The following is a 17,364-nucleotide window of genomic DNA, read 5'->3' as shown; positions in this document are numbered from 1 at the left end:
ATTACTTGGACGACCCAGTGCACTTGCTGGTTAGTTGTGCGAAGTTGTGATAAAGAGTTGAGATTACAATTGTGCGTACCATGTTGATGGCGCCATTGATGATCACAATTTTGTGCACCAAGTTTTTGGCGCCGTTGCCGGGGAATTAAATATCCTAATTACAATTTCGCATTTGTTCCCTGCAATAACAGTGCCAAGTTTTGATCCGGCAACAACACCAAGTTTTTGGCGCCATTGCCGGGGATTGTTCGAGTTTGGAGAACTGACGGTTCATCTTGTTGCTTAGATTAGGTACTTTTCCTTTTTATTTTTCAAAAATTTTTTTTTTCAAAAATACAAAAAGATTTTCTATTTTGTTCTTCAGAGTTTTTAAGAATGAATTCTAGAGTTTCATGATGATTTGTTGAAGTTTGGCTGGCTGAGAAGCCATGTCTAATCTTTTGGACCGAGGTTTCAACTTATCATCACAAGAGCTTGTTGATTTCTATCAATTTTGCTGTTGAAAGCAATGATCTGCTAAAGCTTGGCTGGCCATTGGCCATGTCTAGTGTTTTGGACCGGAGCTTTCATTAAAAGCTTGGTTGGCTAGTAAGCCATGTCTAATTCCTGGACCGGAGTCTTAGACTAGCATTGCAATGATTCCTGGAATTTTTATTAAAAGTTTTGATTCTCTTTATTTTCTTCTCTATATAATTCTCGAAAATCACAAAAATTTTTTTTTTTTAAAACCATAAAAACCAAAAATATTTTATGTTTCTTGTTTGAGTCTAGTATTAATTTTTAAGTTTGGTGTCAATTGCATGTTTCTATTTTTCTTGCATTTTTTGAAATTACATGCATGTGTCTTCATTTATCTTCAAGTTGTTCTTGATGATTTCCTTGCTCTGATCTTTAAATTCTCTTGTTTAGTGTGTTTTGTTGTTTCTCATATGCATTCTCAATTTGTTAGTGTCTCCTATATGAAAATTTTTAAGTTTGGTGTCCTGCATGCATTGTTTATTTGATCTTAGTTGCATTTTTATTGTTTCTCATCGTCAAAAAAATTCAAAAATATTTTTCAAGACTCTGTCTTTTCAAGTCAATAATACAGAGAATTGAAGATTCAGAACATTCAGCAGAGGAATCAAATAGAAAAAGCTGGGCGTTCAAAACACCCAGTGAAGAAGGAAAACTGGCGTTTAAACGCCAGCCAGAGTACTGGCTGGGCGTTTAACGCCCAAAAAGGTAGAGATTTGGGCGTTAAACGTCAGAATGGGCACCATTCTGGGCGTTTAACGCCAGGATGACACTAGAGGGAAGATTTTGTTTTTAATTCACATTTTTTTCAAGTTTTCATTTTTTTTTCAAAATCAAATCTTTTTCAAATCATATCTTTTCAATCATATCTCTTTCAAAATCAATTTCTTTCCATTTTATATTTATTTTTACCATTTTCAAAAATCCTTGCTTCAATTCAAGATTTACTTCAAAAATTTTCAAGTTGTTACTTGCCTATTAAGAAAGGATCAAATTTTAAATTTTAGAATCATATCTTTTAATTTCTTGATAGTCAAGTAATCAATTTTAATTTTAAAAATTTTCTTTTTCTAAATTGATTTTCAATCATATCTTTTCAAACATATCTTTTCAATCACATCTTTTTCAAGATAGTTTTCAATCATATCTTTTTCTAATTTCAAAATCTTTTTCAAAAAACACTTTATTTCTTTCCCAACTCTAATTTTCGAAAATCATTCTTCAATTTTTCAAAATTATTTCAAAATCTTTTACTTTAATTCTTCCCCTCTTCTCACATCCTTCTATTTAAGGACTAACACTCCTCCATTATCAATAATTCGAATTTTATCTCTCTTGATAAGTTTGAATTCTTCTACCTCCTCCTTCTATTCTTCTTTTCCTCTGACACCTCAAGGAATCTCTATACTGTGACATAGAGGATTCCATACTTTCTTGTTCTCTTCTCTTTCATATGAGCAGGAGCAAAGACAAAGGCATTCTTGTTGAGGCTGATCCTGAACCTGGAAGGACCTTAAAGCGAAAGCTAAGAGAAGCTAAGGCACAACTCTCTGTAGAGGACCTAACAGAAATCTTCAAACTAGAAGAAGACATGGCAGCCGAAAACAAAACCAATGCCAACAATGCAAGGAAGGTTCTGGGTGACTTTACTGCACCTACTCCCGACTTCTATGGGAGAAGCATCTCTATCCCTGCCATTGGAGCCAACAACTTTGAGCTTAAGCCTCAATTAGTTTCTCTGATGCAACAGAATTGCAAGTTTCATGGACTTCCATTAGAAGATCCTCATCAGTTTTTAGCTGAATTCTTGCAAATTTGTGACACTGTCAAGACCACTGGGGTTGACCCAGAGGTCTATAAACTTATGCTATTCCCTTTTGCTGTAAGAGACAGAGCTAGGATATGGTTGGATTCACAACCTAAGGAAAGCCTGAACTCTTGGGAAAAGCTAGTCAATGCCTTCTTGGCAAAGTTCTTTCCACCTCAAAAATTGAGTAAGCTTAGAGTGGAAGTCCAAACCTTCAGACAGAAGGAAGGTGAATCCCTCTATGAAGCTTGGGAAAGATACAAACAATTGCTAAGAAAGTGTCATTCTGACATGCTTTCTGAATGGAGCATCATAGGTATCTTCTACGATGGTCTGTCTGAACTGTCCAAGATGTCATTGGACAGCTCTGCTGGAGGATCTCTTCATCTGAAGAAGACGCCTGTAGAAGCTCAGGAACTCATTGAAATGGTTGCAAATAACCAATTCATGTACACTTCTGAGAGGAATCCTGTGAATAATGGGACAAGTCAGAAGAAAGGAGTTCTTGAGATTGATACTCTGAATGCCATATTGGCTCAGAACAAAATATTGACTCAGCAAGTCAATATGATTTCTCAAAGTCTGTCTGGAATGCAAGCTGCACCAGGCAGTACTAAGGACGCTTCATCTGAAGAAGAAGCCTATGATCCTGAGAACCCATCAATGGAAGAGGTGAATCACATGGGTGAACCCTATGGGAACACCTACAATCCTTCATGGAGAAACCATCCAAATCTCTCATGGAAGGACCAACAGAGGCCCCAACAAGGCTTCAACAACAATGGTGGAAGAAACAGGTTTAGCAATGGCAAGCCTTTTCCATCATCTTCTCAGCAGCAGACAGAGAACTCTAAACAGAAGCACTCTAACTTAGCAACCATCGTCTCTGATCTAATTAAAACCACTCAGAGTTTCATGACTGAAACAAGGTCCTCCATTAGAAATTTGGAGGCACAAGTGGGTCAGCTGAGCAAGAAAGTTACTGAACTCCCTCCTAGTACTCTTCCAAGTAATACAGAAGAGAACCCAAAAGGAGAGTGCAAGGCCATAAACACAATCAACATGGCCGAATTTGGAGAGGAGGAAGAGGCAGTGATCGCCACTGAGGAAGACCTCATTGGACGTCCACTGGCCTCCAATGAGTTCCCTAATGAGGAGCCATGGGAATCTGAGGCTCACACTGAGACCATAGAGATTCCATTGGATTTACTTCTGCCATTCATGAGCTCTGATGAGTATTCTTCTTCTGAAGAGGATGAAGATGTCACTGAAGAGCAAGTTGCTAAGTACCTTGGAGCAATCATGAAGCTAAATGACAAGTTATTTGGTAATGAAACTTGGGAGGATGAACCCCCTTTGCTCACCAAAGAACTGGATGACTTGACTAGGCAGAGATTACCTCAAAAGAGACAGGATCCGGGGAAGTTCTCAATACCTTGTACCATAGACACCATGACCTTTGAGAAGGCTCTGTATGACCTAGGGTCAAGTGTAAACCTCATGCCTCTCTCTGTAATGGAGAAGCTAGGGATCCTTGAGGTACAAGCTGCAAGAATCTCGCTAGAGATGGCAGATAATTCAAGAAAACAAGCTTATGGACTTGTAGAGGATGTCTTGGTAAAGGTTGGAGGCCACTACAACCCTGCTGATTTCATAGTCCTAGAGACTGGGAAGTGCATGGATGAATCCATCATCCTTGGCAGACCCTTCCTAGCCACAGCGTTTAACGCCCAGTCTGGCACCATTCTGGGCGTTTAACGCCAGAAAGGGGCACCAGACTGGCGTTTAATGCCAGGAATGGGCAAGGAGCTGGCGTTAAATGCCAAAAAAGGGCAGCAGCCCGGCGTTTAACGCCAGAATTGGCAGAAAGGGCGTTTTTGCACGCCACTCGGTGCATGGATGAGCTATTCTTGACACCTCAGGATCTGTGGACCCCACAGGATCCCCACCTACCCCACCACTCTCTTTCTTCTTCACCCATTCACCAATCACCTCAATACCTCTTCCCCAAAAACCCCTCACCTATCAAATCCCACCATTCTCTTCACCACTCACATCCATCCTTCATAAAACCCCAACTACCTCACCATCCAAATTCAAACCACTTTCCCTTCCAAACCCACCCATACTAGCCGAACCCTACACCCCTCTCAACTCCTATATAAACCCATCTTCACTCCTTCATTTTCACACAGCCTTAACACCACTTCTCCCCCTTGGCCGAACCACAAAGCCTTCTCCATCTCCTCTATTTTTCTTCTTCTTCTACTCTTCTCTTTCTTCTTTTGCTCGAGGAAGAGCAAACCTTCTAAGTTTGGTGTGGTAAAAGTGTTGCTTTTTGTTTTTCCATAACCATTTATGGCACCTAAGGCCGGAGAAACCTCTAGAAAGAGGAAAGGGAAGGCAAAAGCTTCCACCTCCGAGTCATGGGAGATGGAGAGATTCCTCTCAAGGGTGCATCAAGACACTTCTATGAAGTTGTGGCCATGAAGAAGGTGATCCCCGAGGTCCCTTTCAAACTCAAAAAGAGTGAATATCCGGAAATCCTTTTTCATTTTCACTTCCGGCTGATTGTCTTGTTTGCCGCAAAGCATGAGTAACCATAATAGTGCCCACTTGAATCGTGTTAGCTAAATTAGTCATTGCCGCCATAAGTTTAGCGTGATCATCCGTCGACGGGTTACTATCATAATCTCTCCATATACGTGACCGACCTTGTCCGCGAGTAGCCATTAGGGTTTCTATTTACACCAAACAATCAATATCAAGGTGATCAGTCTCAATATCAAAATTCCAGTGCTTCAATTATCCCAAATAGGCACTCACAAACAAGCATGCTATGCATATATCAAGTAGATAACCTAATAGCATCAAAGAAAAGACACACAGAGTATACATAGATCCATCGTCTCAAACCGAGTCCTCGAATCATCTCAACCACTGTCCGTTCATAACTCAGTTTGCAAAAAGTTAATCATTCCTTATCTCATATATCACTCATCCTCCACCCAACGTCAAATCATTCTCCGCATGCCAGAAACCTAAGCCTCCGTTTTCTAATTTATCATAAAATCATGTTCTAGCAACCTTAAGTTACATCCCATATTCTAATACTCAAAATTAAGCCCTTAAGTCTTAAAATGGTATTTTAGAAGCTTACAACCTTGTTGGGAAGGTAGAATAGTTGAAACAAATAAAATTTTGAGAAACAGGACGTGTGCAGCTGCACAAGGGTCTGTGCGTGCGCACACTCCTGAGAGTTTTGAAATGCGTGCGTACGCACAGGGGTGTGCGTACGCATAGGTATCAATTTTTACAAGGATCTGTGCACTTGCAGAACCTGTGCCAGTGCCCCCAACAGACCAGCCTCCCCAACTTGTGCGTCCGCACAGGTTGAAATTTTTTTTGGATATGTGCGCGCACAAGCCATGCTAGCGCTGCGAACAGAGCGCACTTCCCTGCCTATGCATGTGCACAGGTATCTGTGTCCGCACAGGTCAAAATATTTGCAAGGTGTGCGTCCGCACGAAGGTGTGCGCTCGCACATATCAGTAATCATGAAATTCTGCAACTTTGCAGAATTTCAGATTTTTAACACCAACTTTGAAGGATCATAACTTCCTCTACAAAATTCTAATTTTCACAAACTTTATATCGATTTAAAGGGTTTTCAAAGATCTTTAACTATAAATAAATTTCAATCAATTTCATTAACCGAGGCAAAAGTTATGATCGTACAAAGTTCATCAAAAATCCAATTTTACTTAACTGCACAATTTACACCATTTATTACCATACACATTCCAAACCATACCATACCATTCCAAACCCCCTCCTCTCACCAGACTTTACCTTTTCTATCATATCACACCAATCATACCATAATTTCTTTCTCCTTTCATTCTTCTCAACTTCATTTATCACATATATATAACATATCCACCAATCATCATCATCTCATTACCAATTCTCATCACCAACTCAACCAAGATTCATATTCATAATCAACAATACTCATGCATCTAATCCATCATATTTCAACTTCATCATGTAATCACAACAACACATCAATACATTATACCTCATCAACATAAACAATCATCAATAACATACAATTTCCACACCTATCCTATAGGTCACTAGCCTAAGTGTCCATGAATATTATATACTACGTAGAGGAAACCGAAACCATACCTTGGCCGATTCCCCTTTATGCACCAAAACTTTAATTTAGCCCAAACAAGCTCCAAATCACAAACCAAGCTTTCACATCCACTCCACTAAGCACAATTAAGTTCCAAGAGCTCCCAAAGCCACAATAATCAAACTATATACATATAAATCACCTCAAATCAACCTAGGGTTCCAATTAAAGATAATTTCACAAGGGTTTAGTAGCCCTTACCTTCTCCAACAGATTTACTAGCAAGAATCCAAGGCTAAGCAAGGATTAGAGTAAACCTAAACTTCCAAAATCACAAAAATTTATTTAACCCCAAAGCGCTAGGAACCGAAACTTTTGAGAGAAGAATGGAAGGGATTTCGTGGTTAGCTCCCCAGTTTCTTGTATGAATTTGGTAGAGATCTTCACAAGGAACCTATAGCCGCAAACGGTGCGGCGATCGGAGCTCTCTAGCTCAAGATATGAGCTTGGCAAGTTTGAAGTGAATAGTAACAATGGTGGAAAGCTCTCACCTCTCTCCACAATTCAGTTACTGCTGTGTTTAAGTTATGAAGGTGAATATGACTGAAATGGGTTCATTTAAATGTATTTATATGTTGGGCTTGGGTCCAAATTGAGTCCGGTCCAACCCGTTAGCGTTTTTAGCCCGTTTGTCCCAACTTCGGGCCAAACCTTTAAAATTAACACCCGATTTCTATTTCTAACATTTTTCTAAGGTTTTCGCCGGTTTTCACTTTTCTCATGCGGTACCAGGCAAACTTGAACCGGTTCAACCGGTTTAACTACTGGTTCGTGATTTTTTACGGTTTTTCACGGAAAGTACATTTTCTGACTCAAAAAAACCCACTGAGTCAAAAAATCACCTTTAAATCTCCAAATTCTCACTCTAATTATTCGGAACCTAATTTGGGCGAGTAAATTATCTAATTAGGCGATTAATTAAGCGCGATTCTTACAAATAGCAATTTGATATAACAAATAATATTTTAAACGTAATTTTGAGAATTCAACTAGTTTCAAATTAAACCCTAAAATCTCCAATTTCCATACAATAACCATAACCCTAACTAAACCACAATTTTCCCTTACCCCAAATAAAACGCTAGTCGCACTCCCCCTCACCCCTCACTAACACCCTCCTCACCAACACACACTAACACAAACACACACATAGAAAACTCACGCATACCACACACAGAGAGGAGAGAAACAGAGAAAAAGGGAAGAGAGGAAGGAAGAGACCACCGCTGCCAGCCGCACCACCGTCGCCTTGTTCTGCTGCCACCGTGTAAGAACCGCAACTAATCAACCAGTTAATTAAGTGATTAATTGTCCAAATCAGATTCTGAAAGGTTAGAGTGAGAATTTGAGGATTTAAAGGTAATTTTCGGACTCAGTAGGCTTTTCTGAATTAGAAAATGTGCTTTCGGCGAAAAACCGTGAAAAACCGTAAACCGGTAGTTGAATCGGTTGAACCAGTTCAAGTCTGCCCGGTACCGCATGAGAAAAAGTGAAAATCGGTGAAAACCTTAGAAAAATGTTAGAAATGGAAAACCGGGCGTTAATTTTAAAAGTTTGGCCCGAAGTTGGGCCAAACGGGCTAAAAACGCTAACGGGTTGGACCGAGGCCAAGTTGGGCCCAAGCCCAACATATAAAAGGCTCATTAAATGAACCAAACCAGCCACAACACTAAACAAGCACACTCATACATGCTGAAAAGAGAAGAAGAGAGAAACCCTTTTGGTCACTATTCATCATCTTCTTCCAAAGCTCATATCTTGAGCTAGAGAGCTCCGATTTACGTGCCATCAGCGGCTACGCGTTTCTTGTGAAGAGCTCTACAAAATCCATGGAAGAAACTGGTAAGGAAAGCTCGAATCTCTCTCAGTTTATCTCCTCAAAATTTTGGGTATATAGGGTTTTTGATTAAATGAGTTTTTGTGATTCTTGGTGTTTAGGTTTGCTCTAATCCTTGCTTAGCCTTGGATTCTTGCTAGTAAATCTGTGGGAGAAGGTAAGAGCCACTAAACCCTTGTGAATTTATGTTTAATTGGAATCCTAGGTTGATTTGAGGTGATTTATATGTATCTAGTTTGATTATTATGGCTTTGGGAGCTCTTGGAACTTAATTATGCTTATTGGAATGGATGTGAAAGCTTGGTTTGTGATTTAGAGCTTGTTTGGGCTAAATTGAAGTTTTGGTGCATAAAGGGAATCGGCCAAGGTATGGTTTCAATTTTCACTATGTAGTATATAATATTCATGGACACATAGGCTAGTGACCAATAAGATAGGTTGAACTAAAATGATGGTTAGTGTGCTAAATATCGATAAATTGATGAATGTTGGGTTGATTATGATGAATTAAAATGATATGATGATGTTGAATGATTGTATGGATTAGAAGTTGGTTCCTTATGATAATTGTAGTGCTATGATTTATGAAATGGTAGGTTGGATGGTGATTTTGATCATAAGTGTTATATGGTTGATGTTGGAATTGAAAATAATGAAATGAGAAGGAGAATGTGGTAAATTTGGTGCATTATGGTATAACCAGTACATTTTGAGGAAAAGTGGTGTTTTGAATGGCTTGGTGTGATTTGGCATGGGTATGCAATAAATTTTTAAAGTTACGAAGTTGGGTAAAAATTGGATTTTGATGAAATTTGTATGATCATAACTTTTTCCTCGGTTTTCAAAACTGATTGAAAATTGTCTATAATTAAAGATCTTTGAAAACCATTTAAATTGATATAAAGTTTGTAAAAATTGGAATTTTGTAGAGGAAGTTATGATCCTTCAAAGTTGGTGTTAAAAATCTGAAATTCTGCAAAGTTACAGAATTTCATGATTTCTGATGTGTGCGGGCGCACACCCTCGTGCGGACACACACCCTGCAAATAATTTGACCTATGTAGACGCACACGTCTGTGCGCACGCATAGGCAGGTGATGACAAGTCATCTTAGCCCATTTTAGCTAGTCTTTTTCTTTAGTTTTCATTAGAATTATGCACTTTCTTGAGCTACAAGCAAGCTAATTGAGTAGATTTTCATGTTTCCCTTGATTGAACCAACCATATGTGAATTCATGCCATTTCATGAGGTTTTGAGCTATAATTGTTGCATATTGTGGAAGATTGAATACCTCATGATTTTGAGCAAAGCTTTGATTAGTTTGGTTGATCAATGATAGGTGAAGAAGGCTTGGAGAAAGGTTGAAGCAAAGAGGAATGGCTAGGAGTGAAGAGAGAACAATGGAATAAATGAAAAATTGAACCGGGTTGCATGAAGTTAGCCCCAACGTTAGCCCCCTAACTTGGAGGCTAACGTTGGCAAGAGAAACTTGAAACTCATCCCTGGGCCAGCCAACGTTTGCGCCAACGTTAGCCCCCTAACTTGGAGGCTAACGTTGGCGCCACTCACACTAAGCAAGGCCAACGTTAGGGTCAAAGTTAGACCCCTAACGTTGGCTCCAACGTCCAAACCAGAAGGATGTTGCTTGCTGCCATGAAAAGTTAGGGGCAAAGTTAGACCCCTAACTTTGACCCTAACGTTGAGACTAACTTTGGCCAACTTCAAAAACCGGTTCAATTGGTTCACTTCGGTTCTTCTTCAATCTTCAAGAGCAATCAACCAAGGCCTCTTTCAAAACTCTTATCTCTCCACCCACCATGATACAATGCAGCATTAAGGCTCTCTCCCTGTTAACTTCTGAGGTGTTCACCGTCCCCAGAATTGACCTTTTCATCAACTCATACCATCCTTTTGCTTCCGGAATGAGGTTACATCTCTTCAAGAACTTGTATCTGTTCTTGTTATCTCCCTCCCATCTTGAGTTCTCAAAACAAATGTCTCTTGCAATCTCTTCATAATTTTGATCCTCAGTCAATCTTTGTTGGTATCCCGGTTCATCAAAGCGCACTGACTTTAGTTTCAAAACTTTCTTAATTGCATCTGGGCCAAAGTCTACTTCCACCCCACGCACATAGCTACCGGTACACTTGCCGGTTAGTTTTGTGATGTTTTGTGAGAGATTCGTTTCTCATCAAAATATCTCATCAGCAGGGAGGTGCATTCTGTTCGCAGCTCCAGCACAGCTTGTGCGCGCACACATCTATGGAAAAACTTTAACCTGTGAGGACGCACAGGTCTGTGCAGATGCACACGTCGGGAAGGTTAGTCTGTTGGGGGCACTGGCACAGGTTGTGCGAATGCACAGATCCTTGTAAAAATCGACACCTGTACGTACGCATACCCCTGTGCGTACGCACACATTTCAAAACTCTCAGGAGTGTGCGCATGCACACACCCCTGTGCTGTCGCACATGTCCTGTTTCTTAAATTTTTCTTGTTTTTCAACTATTCTACCCTCCTAACAAGGTTGTAATCTTCTAAAACACCATTTTAAGATTTATGGGCTTACTTTTGAGTATTAGAGCATGGGATGTAACTTAAGGTTTCTAGAACATGACTGGACAGTGGTTGAGATGAGTTGAGGACTCGAAGTGAGCCGATGGATCCATGTATACTGAAAATATTTTCTGAAAACCACTGAAATAATGTTTTACTGAGATTATGAGACGCTATGCGCCCGGCAGGGACGGTGGTTAATCCCGCCTGTCGAGGTAGCGGCGGCGGCGTAAGGACGGTGGTTAATCCCGCTTACATTGAGATGTGAGGTCTGAGTTAAGAGTATCCCGCTCGCATCCCTTCGGATCTATAGGCGAGCAGGCGCCGGTACCTGGACAGTGATCCGGGCACTATATCGCAGGGGTTCCCATATGAGAAATCCGAAGGGCGACGTCTCCATGGAGATATGTCGGGTTGGCAGTTGAACCGACAATGTGATATCACAGCCAGTAGGGCAGGTATTCATCAGATGCATTTTCTATTTGTTTGCTTACTTTGCCGACTTGAATTTGTATGTCTAATTGAAAAACATGTCTAATTGCTTACTTGATCTACTTGCCTTGTATGCTTTTACTTGTGAATTACTTGCATTGTTAGTAATTGTGCTTTCTACTGGGATTGAGGAGGTTCGGAAGGCGGTGGCGATGGGATGGCATGGAGGATAGGTTGGTGAAGGCTGTGGGACAGCGGTGTTTGGTTAGAATAGAGATACCTTAAGATAGATTACCTGGTTTACTTATGATAAATTTATATTATGCTTACTTGTTTTAGAATGCTTTAAGCTTGAATCTTGTGATGGATATGGAGCTTAGGATTGCCTTTGGCATCCCAGGGTCTTATATCCTACATCACTGGGCACTGTCACCATACTGAGAACCTCCGATTCTCATGCCATATCTTTGTTGTATTTTTCAGATACAGGTCGCATCCCACCTCGGTGAGTTGCTTTGGATGGTGACAGGAGCGGAGGAGCTTGGTTTCTTTTGGAATTTTTTTGGTTTATCTACTTATACATCTCTCTTTTGTATTTTGTCTTAGCCTAGAGGCATGTTTATGAGAAAAAACTTGTATAAGCTGTTTTTAAACTATCAGCTTTCTATATGGTCTGTATATGGCTAGCCGGCTTAAACTCTGCGAGTCGAGGCTAGTTTCTTATGATATTACACTTTTATAATATTACCTTGTTTATATCACTTCTTCTTCTTAGGCCTTAAGATATTAGCTTCGTTATTACGATTTGCGCTTTTCAAATCTATTATTTTGAGCTATATCCTTCATCGGGCTTCTAGATTATATTATTCTTTCTATATATTATACGTATGAGCTTTAAAACTGTCATAATCTCTGGTTAACCTTTGCTTTACGATGCGAGGTAAAGCTTAGAATAATTAGGGTGTTACATTTAGTGGTATCAGAGCAGTTCATCCTCGTGAGCCTGAGGGATGGACCGATTGTGCTTCATTGCATACTCTGTGTGTCTTTTCTTTGATGCTATTAGGTTATCTGTTTGATATTGCATAGCATGCTTGTTTGTGAGTGCCTGTTTGGGATAATTGCATAGCACTAGGCTGAGTACACCAACAAGTTCGAAGAGCTTTGTTGGTTTTCTCGGGTGTGTCAGGGTGACCCGGAGACTTACGAGAGCTGGAGATGCGTTAAGTACCAGAGGGGTCTGAAGGACAACATTATGACTACTGTGGCTCCTATGGAGATCCGTGTCTTCTCTGACTTAGTGAACAAGGCTAGAGTAGTGGAAGAGTATGCCAAGACCGTGGCGACATACAAGTACACTCATGGCGGGAGCTCTAGTCGGGGGCGTGGCAAGTATTTTCATCCTAGAGGTCAAAACTTCAAAAGAGGAGGATATGTGTCTCAAGGTCAAGGAGGTTTTAGGAAGAACACTCAGACTCAGTTTCAGTATGCTAAGGGGAGAGGAAATCAGAGTAAGAATTCTCCGTATTTGATTTGTGTATGTTGTGGGCGTTTCCACCCTTATGACTCATGCAAAATTGGTTTAGGTGGTTGTTTCATTTGTGGGTTGCCTGGCCACATTGTGAAGGATTGCACTCGTAGGAGGAACCAAAATGCGGGCCAGAGTCAGCATCAAGGTCGAGTCTTTGCTGTGAATGCCAAGGATGCTTCTAAGGCAGATCCGTTGATGAAAGGTATATGTCTAATTGGTTATAAGTCCTTAGTTGCATTATATAATACTGGAGCTTCGCATTCGTTTATTTTGTTTGCTAAAGTTGAGGAATTAGGCTTGAAAGTGTCAGAGTTACATTTTGATCTGCATATGAATACTTCGCATCAAATAGTTATGACTAGCTCAGGTTGTAGACAAGTAGGTTTCAAGCTTGAGAGTAGAGATTTTGTGCATGATGTGATCTGTTTACCAATGGTGGGGCTTGAAATGATTTTGGGGTTTGATTCATTGTCGAAGAACCAGGTTTTGTTGGATTGTTTTGAACGGACAATTTTGTTTATGACGGAAGGAGAAAATGGAGCAGTGGTAGCCACGGGGTATTACCTGAACTCTGTAATGGTACATTGTAGTGGGGAGGAATGTCAGGGTTATATTCTGTTTGCTGCTAATGCGTTGGGTGATGCCCAGAACTTGGATCAGATACCAGTGGTTAGAGATTTTCCAGAAGTATTTTAGGAAGATATCCCTGAGTTCCCACCTCAAAGGGAAATTGAATTTGCGATTGAATTGGTGCCGGGAGCTGGACCAGTGTCGATTGTGCCATATAGAATGGCTCCGATAGAGCTGGCAGAGTTAAAGACTCAGTTGGAAGAGCTTCTGAACAAGAGGTTCATTCGGCGAGTGTATCACTGTGGGGAGCGCCAGTTTTATTGGTAAAGAAGAAGGATGGAAGAATGAGATTGTGTGTGGATTACCGACAGTTGAACAAAGTGACTGTGAAGAACAAGTACCCGCTGCCAAGGATAGATGATTTGATGGATCAATTGCAAGGAGCTGAAGTGTTTTCCAAGATTGATTTGAGATCCGGTTACCATCAGATAAGAGTGAAGGAAGATGATATTCCTAAAACTGTGTTTAGAACACGCTATGGACACTACGAGTTTGCGGTAATGTCCTTTGGGTTAACGAATGCACCTGCTATTTTCACGGATTACATGAACAGAGTCTTTCGTCCCTTTTTGGACAAATTCGTGGTGGTTTTCATAGATGACATCTTGGTTTACTCTAAAATGGCAAAGGAGCACGAACAACACTTGAGGATTGTGTTGCAAATCTTGAAGGAGCAGAAGTTGTACGCTAAGTTGTCAAAGTGCGAGTTCTGGAAGGAAGAAGTAAAGTTCTTAGGCCACATGGTGAGTAAAGGAGGAATAGCCGTAGACCCTTTGAATGTAGAAGCAGTGATAGAATGGGAAAGACCGACGACGGTGACGGAAGTAAGAAGCCTTTTGGGTTTAGCCGGATATTACCGGAGATTTATTGAAGGATTTTCCTGGATTGCGCTACCGATGACGAAATTAATGAGGAAAGAGGTGCCATTTGTGTGGACGTCAGAGTGCGAAGAGAGTTTTCAGACTTTAAAGCAGAGATTAACTTCAGCACCTGTCCTAATTTTACCGGAACCAAATGAACCATTTGAAGTATATTGTGATGCATTACTGAAAGGTTTGGGTTGCGTGTTGACACAACACCAGAACGTGGTGGCTTACGCATCGCGTCAGCTAAGACTGCATAAGGTGAATTACCCCACTCATGACTTGGAATCAGCAGTGATTGTGTTTGCATTGAAGATTTAGAGGCACCACTTGTACGGAGTAAGGTTTAGCGTCTTTTCTAATCATAAGAGTCTCAAGTATATCTTTGATCAGAAGGAACTAAATATGCGCCAGAGAAGGCGGATGGAGTTGCTTAAAGATTATGATTTCGAGTTGAGTTATCACCCTGGAAAGGCAAACGTGGCAGCAGACTCTTTGAATCGGAAATCTCTAATGATAGCTTGGATGAGGATTAAGGAAGAGGAGCTAGTAGATAAGTTTGTGGATCTTAAGCTGGATATTGGTGAAGTTGCTGGGAAAGCTTATTTGAACCAGCTACAAATCTCAAGCACGTTTAAATCAGAAATTTAAAGGGCTCAGCAAGATGAGCAGAAACTTCAACAATTGTTTTAACCTGTTGGTGATAAGAGGCGCGAAGAATTCGCTAAGGATGATGGAGGGTTATGGAGATATAAGGGAAGGATTTGCATACCGGATGTAGGAAGTTTGAGGTAAGATTTATTGTCAGAAGCTCACAATAGTGGGTTTTCCATTCATCCTGGAAGCACAAAGATGTATTATGATTTAAAGAAGATGTTCTGGTGGCCTGGGATGAAAGGTGATGTAGCAACCGTGGTATCCAAATGTTTGACTTGTCAGAAAGTGAAGATAGAGCATCAGAAACCGTCAGAAATGTTACAACCACTTGAGATTCCTCAGTGGAAGTGGGAAGGAATTGCTATGAATTTTGTGACCGGTTTACCGATGACTAGGTCGGGATTTGATGCGATTTGGGTGGTCGTAGACCGCTTAACCAAATTCGCTCATTTCCTGCCTATCCGAGTAAACTGTTTTATGGATGAGTTGGCCAGATTGTACATCAAGGAGATAGTAAGGTTGCATATTGTGCCGCGAGCATAGTATCGGACCATGATCCCCGATTCACCTCAAGGTTTTGGGGAGCTTTCCAAAGAGCTTTCGGTACGAAGCTATGTCTTAGCACTGCATATCATCCGCAAACTGATGGACAGTCGGAAAGGACTATTCAGACGTTGGAAGATATGCTAAGAGCATGTGTATTAGATCAACCTGAGAGTTGGGATCGTTACATGCTTTTGGTGGAGTTTGCATATAACAATAGTTTTCATGCGAGCATTGGGATGGCTCCGTATGAAGCTTTGTATGGACGAAAGTGCCAATCTCCACTTTGTTGGTATGAATCTGGTAAAGCAAGTGTTTTGGGTCCAGATGTGGTAGCAGAGACTACTGAGAAGATTAAGAGAATACGAGAGAGGATTTTGACTGCTTAGAGTCGGCAAAAGAGTTGTCAGGCACGCGCTCATAGGGAATGATGATGATTGTCACGCTCATCACATTCAGGTTGAAGTGAGAATGAATATCTTAGAAGCAAAATAAGATGAATTGAATAGAAAAACAGTAGTACTTTGCATTAATCTTTGAGGAACAACAGAGTTCCACACCTTAATCTATGGAGTGCAGAAACTCTAGTGTTGAAAATACATAAGTAATGAAGGTCCAGGCATGGCCGAATGGCCAGCCCCTCTGATCTAAGAACCAGGCATCCAAAGATGTTCCAAGATCCAAAGATGCCTAATACAATAGTAAAAGGTCCTATTTATAACAAACTAGCTACTAGGGTTTACAGAAGTATGTAATTGATGCATAAATCCACTTCCGGGGCCCACTTGGTGTGTGATTGGGCTGAGCTTGAAGTCTTCACGTGGAGGGGTCATTCTTGGAGTTGAACGCCAGCTTTTGTGCCAATTTGGGCGTTGAACTCCACTTTGCGACTTGTTTCTGGGGCTGGACGCCAGAATTGGGCAGAGAGCTGGCGTTGAACGCCAGTTTGCATCCTCTAAACTTGGGCAAAGTATGGACTATTATATATTGCTGGAAAGCCCTGGATGTCTACTTTGCAACGCAATTGGAAGCGCGCCATTTTGAGTTCTGTAGCTCCAGAAAATCCATTTTGAGTGCAGGGAGGTCAGAATCCAACAGCATCAGCAGTCCTTCTTCAACCTCTGAATCTGATTTTTGCTCAAGTCCCTCAATTTCAGCCAGAAAATACCTGAAATCACAGAAAAACACACAAACTCATAGTAATTTCTAACGTGGCCATGCTAGCCATCTCCAACGTTAGTGACAAAGTTGAGTGTCACTAACGTTGGCTCATCATTCCCTTATCTACGTTAGCTTCCACGTTAACTAAGTTAACGTAGGAGTTAACGTGGCTCATAGTGACTTGTGTGGGCTCATTCCAACGTTAGTGACAATGTTGGGTGTCACTAACGTTGGCGATCTCCTCCCTTCTTCACGTTAACTTCCACGTTAACTAAGTTAACGTGGGAGTTAACGTGGCTTATTGGGGCTTGTGTGTGTTCCTTCCAACGTTAGTGACAATGTTTGGTGTCACTAACGTTGTTGACCACCTTGTTTCTTCACGTTAGCTTCCACGTTAACTAGGTTAACGTGGGAGTTAACGTGGCTTATTGTGACTTGGCAAATGTTAGTGATAAAGTTGAATGTCACTAACGTTGGCTTTCCCTTTACTTCTTAACGTTAGAGGCCACGTTAACTAAGTTAACTTGGCAACTAACATGGCCACTTATGAGCTTGGTCCAACGTTAGTGATAATGTTAAGTGTCACTAACGTTGGCTCTATTTCCTTTCTTCCACGTTAGAGTTCA

General features: G+C 40.8%; 1 protein-coding gene across 1 annotated transcript; it reads left to right on the top strand.

Annotated features, from left to right (window-relative positions):
* On the top strand, window positions 12,609-13,580 carry LOC107615644. The gene has a single exon (XM_016317691.1). The coding sequence runs from the start codon at window positions 12,609-12,611 to the stop codon at window positions 13,578-13,580; it is 972 nt and encodes a 323-aa protein (XP_016173177.1).

The sequence above is a fragment of the Arachis ipaensis genome, chromosome B09 (genome assembly GCF_000816755.2).
Source record: "Arachis ipaensis cultivar K30076 chromosome B09, Araip1.1, whole genome shotgun sequence".
Taxonomy (NCBI): Eukaryota; Viridiplantae; Streptophyta; class Magnoliopsida; order Fabales; family Fabaceae; genus Arachis; species Arachis ipaensis.
This window is presented reverse-complemented; position numbering and strand designations above follow the sequence as displayed.